At 42.4% G+C, this 12,443-nt stretch overlaps 2 protein-coding genes across 10 annotated transcripts in view; both read right to left on the minus strand.

Annotated features, from left to right (window-relative positions):
• The window catches only part of LOC125271221 (B-cell receptor CD22-like), a 136,821-nt gene that overhangs the window by 92,775 nt on the left and 31,603 nt on the right, over nt 1–12,443 (minus strand). The window lies entirely within an intron of this gene.
• Nucleotides 66–5,021, minus strand: LOC125271212. Of its 2 annotated transcripts, none has more exons than XM_048195226.1 (2): nt 3,941–5,021; nt 66–2,769 (listed from the first exon to the last, which is right to left on the minus strand). In XM_048195226.1, the coding sequence occupies exon 2, from the start codon at nt 2,436–2,438 to the stop codon at nt 642–644; it is 1,797 nt and encodes a 598-aa protein (XP_048051183.1). In that variant the 5' UTR covers nt 2,439–2,769; nt 3,941–5,021; the 3' UTR covers nt 66–641. The 2 variants fall into 2 exon arrangements, with proteins under 2 accessions (XP_048051183.1, XP_048051184.1); XM_048195227.1 differs by lacking the exon at nt 3,941–5,021 and adding an exon at nt 3,191–3,925.

Genomic DNA, 12,443 nt, shown 5'->3' on the forward strand with positions numbered 1-12,443 from the left:
TTGTCTCTAAAAATCAGTAATATATGTACATAATGTGTATTTCTTTTAAAAATGCAAAGCCATCTTTTAATTTCAAAGGAGACCTAAACCTCAAGTTTAATTTATTTTTTATCATGTCATTAATTAAACTATTGGTTAAATGATGGACATAACACAATTGAGAAAAACAGTGGTTTATCTTTATTTTTTAGAGAAAAACAATTTAATAACAGGACTGAACATTGCGTAACAGGAATGAACGCTGAGTAACAGGACTGAGTATCTGTACTCTCTCTCTCTGTGTGTGTGTGTGTGTGAGAGAGAGAAAGAGAGTGAGTGAGTGAGTGTGTGTGTGTGTGTGTGTGTGTGTCTGTGAGTGTGCATAGCTTGTGTGTGAGAGAGATGTGAAGGAACGTAAAGGAACATGCTTGTAGTTTGTCAGCAAAAACGATGGAAAGATAAAGAAGGAGACAAAGAAGGAGAGACTGAGAGAATGGAGATGAAGTGTGGCGGGTGTATGTGCCATGGTGGGTGTTCCTGGCTCTTGGGTTCTCTCCATCTTCACGTTCAAAACAAAAAATGTTCAGTTGCAGAAAATACACCGAACAGTGTTTTAGCTAGAATGGCACTGAATTCATGAAAACAAACTTGTCTGACCCTTTCTAAAAAGCTGATTCTAGTTTGGCCCAGACTTCTCTCTCAATTTCCATGTGACGACCTGTGACTGGCCTCGGGGGTGGGATGATACACACAATGTCCTCAAACAAGTACCAAAGAATGTCTTCACGGGCTGGCCAGAAAAACCTGTTGACCCCAATCTTTTGCATACAGCGGACCTCAACTTGCGTTTCACTTATATCTGTGATGACTCCAGGGTATAGATCACCATCGTACTTCAGCACACACCATTTACCAACAACTTCAAGACTTTGCCACTGATCTTCTGTCACTGTGGGAGCCATGGGAGCCGTCTGCTGGTTGCTGAACTTGAAATGCTTTGTATTAAAGCACCCACAGTTCAGATTTTGTGTTGTTGTGCACAAGCAGCTGACGTCCCTGTATATCAGTACTCCATGGGCTAGAGACACAACCTGATGGATCCTCATAATGGACGGAATTGGTGGCACATCATTGGGCATCTCCAAAACTGCTTTATCAACTGCTTCCTCGCTGACAAAAAACAGCTTGATTTTTGTGTTTGTCTCTTGCAACACCTCAAACAGCTCTGCAGCATCAGTAATGTCCCTTCCTTGGCTCACCAGACTATCCGCTCTCCTCTTCAGGGCCCCTCCCACACCATCTGGGGCACCCTTCCCATGGCTCGCCTCGAAAAAGTTCCAAGTACCAGCAGTGAATCCTTGCCTGAAGAGCTCAGTACAAAACAAGAGCAAATTACCCCTTTGTTTGTATTGAGTGCAAGGGCCATCGCTGTAAAAATGGATAGTGGACACCTCCGGATATACACTCTGCACATAGTCTAGCACAGGGGACAGGTGCTGCCAGATTGCTGGCGGGCCCTTTATTCTTGAGGGTGACACTGTGCAGAAGGACATCGGGTGAGGGGCTGCATGCACATAAAGCACACCTGTGTGCAGTGTTGCCTGCTGATGTGATGCTCCGAAGTGGACGGCCTGTATTTCTTTGCTGTACTTGCAGAGGTAATTTTCAGAAAAGTCAACATGAATTAAGCATTCATGTGCTTTTAAGCTTTGTCTCAATGCCCTGTAGTGGGTAAACTGATTGTTAATGTTAAAAGTGTGTCTCTTGAACCTGTGCAGCAGCAGGTTTAGCTGTTCCAGCATTTCTTCTTGAGTGGTATGGAATTCTTTTTTGATTGTGATTTTAGATGTTTTGCCATTGGGATCATTCTTGTGCTGCTTTTCCACAATTACCCACTGGATATAAGACACTTTATTCTCTGGATTGTACTCTGTAGAGACTGGGCAAGAGAGGTCCTTGCACGCAGAACATTCTCCATACATGCACTTCACATTTTCTGTCTCACATGAGATCTCTTTCACAAGGTTATCCAGATTGTTGGTGCTGATTACTTTCAAGTAGTGTAACTTCTGGACAAGAAAACCCAGATTCTCATGCATCTTGCACATGCATGTGTCCCGATCACTCAGAGTCGGATGAACAACCCAAAAAGGTCTGAGCTTACAGAAGAGTGAGTAAGAGATGGAGCTTTGTTCTTCAGCCAAAAACTTCCTGTGTAAATTTTTCATGGTATCCAAAAGGAATCGTTTTTGCTTTTTGTTTTTCTTCTGAGTGAGGGTCTGCCTCTTCCCAGTTGTGATGCGACTCACATCATCCCTTGAGTAAAAAGCCCTCACTCTACTTATCAGAACATCCGCAATCCTGTTGTTCCGCTTCCGCTGGTAGGTGTAATTAACCGTATTCTTCTCATTGTTTCTTTTGTTTGAAAAGCCAAATGAATTTTGAGCTAAGCGTTGCATTCTGTACTTTTTCAGAACTTTTCCTGTTATCACTTTTGAAACGATTTGCTTTTCCCTCTCCCCCTGTGCATTTTTGTAATTGTTTCGTATGTCCTCCACCAGAGCTTCATGAAACAAAAGAGTCTTCCGAATGGCCACACTTGAAACATCTTTCAATTTTTTGTTTACCTTTGTGCGTGGAGATGCATTTTTCTTTTTAATGCGTTGGAGTTTTTTCTTGTACTTTTGTGTTTTTTTGGTTTCTTTTTTCAACAGAACCTTTAGTTCTTGAATTTGTTTATGAAGCTTCTTTCGTGTTTTCCGGATTCTTCTCTGCCCTTGATCATGTTGCCTAAAAAAACACATGCATCACAGTAAATTACACATTGCAATAGTCAGGAAAATGTACTGTTACACTGTTAAATTAACTTCTATGACCTGATAGCTAAATTCATAACCCTGGTTTCACAGACAAGGCTTCACACTAAAATGCATGTTTGAGCTGTTTTAACTGAAGGTTACTTACACTAACATATATTATAATATGTCACTGCCATTGTTCTGTCTCAAGATGCACACCAGTAATGTTTTTTCTATAAGGCACATTTATTAAAGCTTCTTAAATGTCCTAATTGAACTAAGGTCTAATCTTGGCTTAACCTAAGCCCTGTCTGTGAAACCGGGCCATTGTGTAACATAATCATGTCTATTTTCATTAACCCTAACCCTCTAGCACATTGTCTTTGGCACATGATCCATTTCATGAAGTAGACCTGGAAGTGCTTGGCTCTGGATGTACTGCTTGCTCTGGTGATAACTGGGGGCTGTGCGGAGGGGTGACGAGATGTTGGAGGGCTTCTTTCCTGTCCTTGATCCTATGGTAATCCTCCCTCCACTGTCTGCGACGTCTTCGCTTTGCTCTCTGACTGAGGTCACTGATTAGTTTCCTCCTGCCTGACTCAATGTCCCTCCTGTATTTTTCACATTCTCTCTCTAAATATTTCTGTTTCCTCTCTGGGTCTGCATTGCGATGAGCGCGATAGAGTCGCTGCTTTTCTGCAGCACTTAGTGGTGGATTGGCTCCCTGTAAGCATGGTATTCACATTGTAAAACTGACAACTACAACTACAACTTAAGTAACTGTAAAACTTAAAAATTGAGTAAATTGTATTACATAAACTTATATTCACACTAATAAATCAATACACCATATGATGATACTCAGTCCTGTTACCTATTACTCAGTCCTGTTATGGTTTATATGAGTAACAGGACTGAAGGTAACAGGACTGAGTTTTTAGCATATCATTAGCAAATACATGAAATATAGCCACATAGCATACATGCTAATAGCATGAGGATAAAAAGCAAATTCTAGTGATTTATCAAACATTTGTAAATTTAAAATAAACAAATAACATCTAAAAAATAATTTAGGTAACAGGACAGTATGTTAAGATTGACCTTCTCAGACAAAGTTGCAATATCATCAAATATACAAAAAAGAAAATGAGAGGACTTACTTTTGGTCTTCCCATTGCCTTCAGAAGATTCAGATGATGCAACTTCCTGTTGAAAATGTGCCTTATGGAATATTCCAAGTTTTTCAGGGGGGGAAATGTGTTAGGGTAACAGGACTGAGTGAAAACCGGGGGACACAACTAAAATGTGTATTATATCTAAAATATTATGAATTTCTCATGCAAAAAAACATTTTATATCATAAATTGGATAAAACGTCATACAACAATGCAAACAAAATAATATTTCTGAAGGATTTTAATCATTATATTTCATGGTAAAGTACAGAGATAGAGTGTGGGGACATGCAACAAATGCTAATTTTTAGTGTTCTAAGTAGTTTTTATAAATGTTTTTAATTATATATTTTAAATTTGCAGTTAGCATAATGTGCAGGACACTTTGCTTAATAATAAAATGTATTTTAGAGTTAATGTTCATGCATTTTTATACATATAATGTCCTGGGGACTTAAATGTTACCCATTCGGTGGAATGGCCCAAAAGCTATCTCGATTAGCATTGCATTATAAATATAATCTACTATTATGAATACCTGACATGGCGTGAAGAACACAGATAAACCACATATCGTCACAATCGTGTATTTATTACTTTCAAAAGTGACGTTCTGTATGTTTATATCAATGATTATAGCGATGTCTGGTAGCCTCTCTTAGGTCCGTGTATGTCACATGATTGCCTCTTGTTCATGCTGTGTTATTTGTGGACTAAAGGTGCACAGAGCGCCCTCCGGCTGCTGGTATGGTTTGAACACACAGTAGTCAGTGTATACAGCGCTCATATGATGAAAACAGCGCGTTTTGGGTAAAAATTGAATAAATATGACTCCTCTGTATAGAAAATTGACATAAACGTATGACAGTGCATCAATATTTCTCCAAATGTGCATGCTTTTAAGCTAAAAGCCCCGAGGGATGTTATTTTGTGGAGTTTTTTCTTGATGATCGTACAGAGTTTTTTTTGTCAATGGCTGAAGCTGACGCTCATATTTCAATGAAAAGGTAACGACTCCGTTTCTCATATTCATAACTCCCGACGCATATTAACAAATAACGGTCACTATACGATGTTGAGAGTAAAATAAAGATTAAAAATTTAAGCTCGAGTCTTAGATCTTTTTAATGATGTATAGTTTGTCAAGGTAATTATATTAAATCTAACAGTAAATTTGAGCTAATTTAAACAAAGAAGCTTTGGTGCGTCGGCGTGCCAGTGCTGGTTAACAGGTTAAAGTAATTCACTTTTAAGCAATTACAATAGTATTTCACTATTGAATGATTTTAAAAACATGAATTATTCTCATTTATTTCTAAGATAAAAAAAAGATCTGTCCCAATGAAATCAATGTTTCTAGAAACACTTAGAATTTCTCAGAAAATGTCTCAGGTTATGCATGTAACCATGGTTCCCTGAGAATAGGGAATGAGACACTGCGTCCCCAAGGGGTCACTATGCGGAATGCCTCCGGCATGCTAGGTGTCTGAAGTTTGAGTCTAATGAACGACAATGAACTTGACATTGGCAGGCGGCAGCCTATGACATCACCACTGGTGTGACCGTGAGTACAAAAAGGCACCTGTGAATAACATCATTCACTTGTCTGAAGGATTCCTGCTCAAGAATGCCTGAAGCATGGCAAAGGGACACAGAATCATGTTCCCTATTCCCATGGCTCCAGTTACATGTGTGACCTGAGATGTTCCCTTTTGAAAGGGAAATCCCCCAGGGGTTGCTACGGGGAACATAATTGCCATGTTGAAATGATGAGTGCCTTATTGGCTAAGCTAAGTCAAGACCCAAAAAGTCTTCATCCCTAAGGTGCACCAGCCACAACAATACTCCGGAGCTTCTCAAGAACAGAGGCCTCAACAGCATGACTCTAAAGAGAGGAAGCTCTGAGCTCTAGGAGTGGAGGTCTCAGAATAACGACTCTCCTATAGAGGGGAGGCCTAACAACATTCTACACTCAGGAAAACTTGCAAGGAGGCTCACAGAGAGCCTGCAACCTGCAACTGATATCCAGGTGGAGCTCTAGAGAGCTGAGGCCTCAATAAAGGTAACTCTCTTAAATGAGAGGAGGCCTAACAACACCCCACATTCATGATATTTTGCAAGGAGTCTCACAGAGAGCCTACTACTCAGTAAACTACCTGGAGTCAGCGCATTCACAACTAATTTGTAATGACGTCATAGGCTGCTGCCTGCCAAAGTCAAGTTCATTGTCATGTTTAGACTCATGCTTCAGACACCTAGCATGCCGGAGGCATTCCCCATAGTGACCCCTAGGGAACACAGTGCGAATACCCTTTCGAAAGGGAACTAAATTGCAGTTATAATTGCAAAATCTACAATTAAATACTTCATGATTTGGTAAGTAATGCAAGTATATGAGCTGCTCTACCTTTAACAGTCACAGTTACAGCGTCTGATCTCTGAGATCCATGTTGATTGTGAGCCTGACAGTAGAAGCGTCCACTCTGTAGTGCACTGAAACTCTGTCCAGATCCAACAGCTGAGCTTTCATTCTCCTTAAACCAGCTGAAGTTCAGAGCAGGAGGGTTTGAATCACTGCTGCAGATCAGAGTCACTGAATCTCCTGACACTATTTCACCAGATCCAGTTATCAACACTGAGACGTTCCAGGGAGAGTCTAAAACAGACAAAAATTAAAATTCACAACAAATATTAGAAAATTATTAACAAAATGCAAGCAATCATTAACTCACACATGATGTTTAAAGTCACAGCATCAGAGTATTTCTCTCCATGTTCATTGATGGATCTGCACTTGTATTCTCCACTGTCATCAGAGCTGATCTTTGAGATGCTGTAGATTCTTCCAGATCCTACAAACGTTCCTCCTTTAAACCAGCTGAAGTTCAGAGCAGGAGGGTTTGAATCACTGCTGCAGATCAGAGTCACTGAATCTCCTGACACTATTTCACCAGATGGACTGATGGAGATCACTGGATTCACTGGAGGATCTACAGTGGCCTGTTGCTGGTTTCAGTTTCTACCCAGGTAAGTTAAAGATTAGTTTGAGTAAACTCTGGATTTTCGGGCTCATGGAGGTGGATTGGTTTTTAATGGGTTTCATTGCTATGGTAACTTACGGTACATGGCTAACCTGCTCCGGAGCAGGTTTTATTCGGGTTTAGAGATAGCAGACCAAAACTCGACCAATCAGGTGTGAGTAGTGACCTGTATCTGATGCAATAATAAAGCCACTCCCCCTGTATCTCTCACTCCAAAATAAATCAGTTTATAGTGAAAACATTTTAGAGACAAAATTGCTGTTAATTTTTTATTATATTTACATTAAATAAATTATAATTATGTATAATTCATATGACATTCAAATAATTATTACATTAACTGGCAGTATTTAACTTTGCTTTCAAATTAAAATAAATAATTCATTCATTAATATATAAAGCTTTAAAACAGGTTAAGCTTACATGTATTCTTTTGAGCTCTTTGTGAAGCTATATAAATTATTAGGCATATTTCTTTGTTTCACACGCATTGATATAGTCATATATTTTCAATCAGTTGCCTTCTCAAACTTTCACTGCAGCAGCAGTGTTTATTCATGCTTTGTAAATGTGTTTAATTTCATGATATTTTTCATAACAATATTTTAATCAGAAAGAGAAGAGAAGAGAAGAGAAGAGAAGAGAAGAGAAGAGAAGAGAACTGCACGGCTCTCTCACGATCAAACGGACGTTATCCATGTTCCATGTGACTTCAGAGTTAATCGCAAAACTCTGTATTAAACCTGAGTTGACTTCACTTTCAGTTTATTGATTTATATTAAAACTATGTAATTTAAATGTATGCAAATCAAATACTTAAATATTAAATTTATTTATTTATTTTTTTTTTTGAGTGTACAGAACAGGATTAAGCACTAAAAGGTGAAGTGACATCCAGATGTATCTGCAGTGTGTGCGTGGCCTAAAGACACATGATCTGAATCGTTGTTAATGTTGTCTTTTCTTCAGACATGAATTTTGCCATAGGCCGGTTTGCAAGAGCTCCCACAAAACTTAATGACCATTTATCAGAGATGTTTCGAACAGTTGCTTACAAGTCCTTAAATACATACTCACATGTGACATTGAGCTGAACAGCAGGAGAGATGTGATTGTGTCCGTGTACAGCACAGCTATATCTGCCTGCATCCTCTCTTCTGACTGACTGCAGCAGGAGTTCATTGTTTCTGTCTCTTCTCTCAGTTAATGGCTGTGAGTTTCTGTACCAGATGAATGTTGCTCTGTCAGTCATAGTGCAGCTGCTTTTACATGTCAGATGGACTGAATCTCCCTCTGTCACTCTCTCAGGAGACTCCACCTGAAGATCTGAACACAACACACACATTATATCTAGTGCTGCTGTCATACACTGATTATTATTCAACATAATGCACAGAAGAAGAGAGAAACCTCATGAAAGTCACCTGTGACAGTAAGAGTCACTCCTGGAGTACCAATCCATTTGTCTTTATCAGTGATGAATCTGAAATAGTACATGTGTGAATCCTTCAGTGTCACATGACTGACAGTCTGATGGTGCAGTTCTGCCGTTTATCTCCCAGATACCAGAGGTGGACATTCCAGGGGTCAGAAAGTAAAAGTCCTGCCATATTTTTATCTCATCCACTGAAGCATTAATGAGATAATTAAGTGATAAATTGAGTGATGATTGAGCATTATTGAAGACACCTGATGATAACAAGCAGAATCGCCAAAGGAGAAAATCACAATTTTTAAGTTACCATCATCAAGGTCAGGGTTTGTTTTAGTTGAGCTCTTGACCCTTGCCTTTTTAGTGTTAGATTTTGTTTGGGCAGTTTTAACTGCATTAAAACCAACCAGACAAGCAAAGTTAAAGATGATCAGGTGTTGTTGGTTATGTTTTCTCAAAATCATTATTTGATCTGAATCACTGAACTCATTTAGAGCCCAATCTCTGAGTTAGATTTACATTATTGATTACAGCAGCACTGTGATTCTGCAGAAGATCAGCTTATACAATACATATTTAAAAAAAAAAAATAAAAAGTTGTCCTTATCACAAAAAAAAAAAAAAAAAAAAGTCTTTTAGGCACACACAGACATCAAGTATCAGCCTGTGAATCTCAACAACGGTGACAAGCAACATATTCTGATCAACAGATCAACTCTGAACATTAGAAAACAAGCTACTAAAAAGTCACAGAAAAACAGCAAAATTTTAATAGTGAGAATAAATGAAATTACTAAGACAATTTAGCTCATAATTTATTCATACAGCAATGCATGATGGGAGCCATGGATGAATTTTGATTGGTGGCTCCCAGAATGCACTGCAACATGCTTTATGATGGCCACCACTGTTGAGATTCACAGGATGATTCTTGATGTCTGTGTGTTTAAATGAGCTCTGCTTTTTTTTTAAATCAGAACTCTAAAAAAAAAAAAATTGTATTGTAAAAGCTGATCTTGTGCTGTAGAATCACAGTGCTGCTGTAATCAATAATGTAAATCTAACTCAGAGATTGAGCTCTAAATGAGTTCAGTGATTCAGATCAAATAATGTTTATGTAAAAACATAACCAACACCACCTGACCATCTTTTAACTTTGCTTGTCTGTTTGGTTTTAATGCAGCTAAAATTGCCCAAACAAAATCTAATATTAAACAGTCAAGGATCAAGAGCTCAACTAAAACAAACCCTGACCTCGATGATGGTAACTTAAAAATTGTGATTTTCTCCTTTGGTGATTCTGCTTGTTATCATCAGGTGTCTTCAATAATGCTCAATCATCACTTAATTAATCACTTATTTATCTCATTAATGCTTCAGTGGGTGGAATAAAAATATGGCAGGACTTTTACTTTCTGACCCCTGGAATGTCCACCTCTGCCAGATACTGAAGCCTCTGACTGTATTCAGGGTCATTAGACAGATCTGGAGGCTCTATATACTCTTCTAATGGGAATAGGAATCTCGCTAGAGAGGCCAATCTACTTCGAGTGTAACTAAACGAGCCAATGCACATTGGCATGCAATCATATGCATCAGCCAGTTTAATGCAGCTAAAATTGCCCAAACAAAATCTAATATTAAACAGTCAAGGATCAAGAGCTCAACTGTGCTCATTCTGGGACAGTCTCGGGATCAGTTGTGCAAACACAGGGACTTGGTGCTCAGTCAACTGGTCAACTGGGAAAAGAGCAAACTCGCCCCAGTGCAGAGGATCTCTTTTCTCGGTATGGAGTTGGATTCAGTCGAACAGATAGCACGCCTCACAGAGGAACGTGCTCGGTCGGTGTTGAACTGCCTGAATACGTTCAACGGCAGGACAGCGGTCCCACTGAAATTCTTTCAGAGGCTCCTGGGGCATATGGCGGTTACAGCGGCTGTAACACCGCTCAGTCTGCTTCATATGAGACCGCTTCAGCACTGGCTTCACGGCCGAGTCCTGAGATGGGCGTGGCAACGCGGCACGTTCTGGGTGCCAGTCACTCAGGAGTGCCGCCAAACCTTCAGTCCGTGGTCGGACCCTTTGTTTCTCCGGGCAGGAGTGCCCCTAGAACAAGTGTCCCCGCATGCTGTGGTATTCACAGATGCTTCTGCCACCGGCTGGGGTGCCACGTACAACGGGCATGCAGTGTCAGGGGTTTGGACGGGACCCCATCTGCATTGGCACATCAATTGCCTCGAGCTGCTGGCAGTACGCCTTGCTCTGAGCCGCCTCAAAGGCCCACTACAGGGCAAGCATGTACTGGTCCGTACGGACAACACTGCAACCGTTGCGTACATCAACCATCAAGGTGGTCTACGCTCCCGTCGCATGTCGCAACTCGCCCGCCATCTCCTCCTGTGGAGTCGGAAGCATCTGAGGTCGCTTCGCGCCATTCATGTTCCCGGTGTGCTCAACCGTGTGGCCGACGAGCTATCACGAGCTGCACTGCCAGGAGAGTGGCGACTCCACCCCCAGGTGGTTCAGCTGATCTGGAGAGAGTTCGGAGAGGCTCAGGTAGACCTGTTTGCCTCACCAGAAACCTCCCACTGCCAGTTGTTTTACTCTCTGACCGGGGGAACACTCGGGACAGACGCACTGGCACACAGCTGGCCCCGGGGCCTGCGCAAATATGCGTTTCCCCCAGTGAGCCTACTTGCACAGACCCTGTGCAAAGTCAGGGAGGACGAGGAGCAGGTCTTGTTAGTTGCGCCTTACTGGCCCAACCGGACCTGGTTCCCAGAACTCTCACTCCTCGCGACAGCCCCTCCCTGGCCCATCCCTCTGAGGAAAGACCTTCTTTCTCAGAGACGGGGCACTCTTTGGCACCCGCGTCCAGACCTCTGGAAACTCCATGTCTGGTCCCTGGACGGGACGCGGAGGTTCTAGGTGACTTACCCCCCGAGGTACTTAACACCATCACTTCGGCTCGTGCACTGTCTACGAGACGTGCTTACGCCTCGAAGTGGAACCTGTTCATCGAGTGGTGCTCTTCTCGACGGGAAGACCACCGAAGATGCTCGATCGGAGTCGTGCTTTCCTTCTTGCAGCAAGGACTGGAGCGTAGGCTGTCCCCCTCCACCCTCAAAGTCCATACTGCTGCTATCTCCGCTTACCACGACCACATAGATGGCAAATCTGTTGGTCAGCATGACCTGGTCGTCAGGTTCCTTAGGGGGGCGAGACGGTTAAATCCTCCTCGTCCCCCCTCCATACCCTCTTGGGACCTCACTCTGGTGCTAAGAGCACTTCAGATTGCTCCCTTTGAGCCTTTGCTAGCGGCAGACTTAAAGATTCTGTCTATGAAGACTTTGCTGCTGGTGGCATTGGCCTCCATCAAGAGGGTAGGGGACCTGCAGTCATTTTCGGTCGACGAATCGTGCCTAGAGTTCGGGCCGGGTGACAGCCACATGGTACTGAGACCCCGGCCTGGCTATGTGCCCAAGGTTCCTACCACTCCCTTCAGGGACCAGGTAGTGAGCCTGCAAGCACTGCCTTCGGAGGAGGCAGACCCAGCCCTGGCTTTGCTCTGTCCAGTTCGCGCCTTGCGACTGTACGTAGACAGAACTCGAAGCTTCAGGACCTCAGACCAGCTCTTTGTCTGTTACGGAGGCCAGCAGAAGGGAAAGGCTGTCTCCAAGCAGAGGATGGCCCACTGGATAGTGGATGCCATCGCCCTGGCTTACCAAGCTCAGAGCGTGCCCTGCCCGCTCAGGTTGCATGCTCACTCCACGAGAGGTGTAGCATCCTCCTGGGCGCTGGCTCGTGGCGCCTCGCTAACAGACATTTGTAGAGCTGTGGGCTGGGCGACACCTAACACGTTTGCTAGATACTATAGCCTTCGTGTCGAGCCGGTCTCCTCCCGTGTTCTCGCCTCAGGTCAGAGGCACGGAGAGGCCCCGGCTTAGTGTCGGCTTGCTGCGCCACATGCGCGTTCTATTCTCCAGAGAGTCCCTACGGGCAGACCCTGTTGAG

This window comes from Megalobrama amblycephala, linkage group LG7, assembly GCF_018812025.1.
Source record: "Megalobrama amblycephala isolate DHTTF-2021 linkage group LG7, ASM1881202v1, whole genome shotgun sequence".
Classification (NCBI taxonomy): Eukaryota; Metazoa; Chordata; class Actinopteri; order Cypriniformes; family Xenocyprididae; genus Megalobrama; species Megalobrama amblycephala.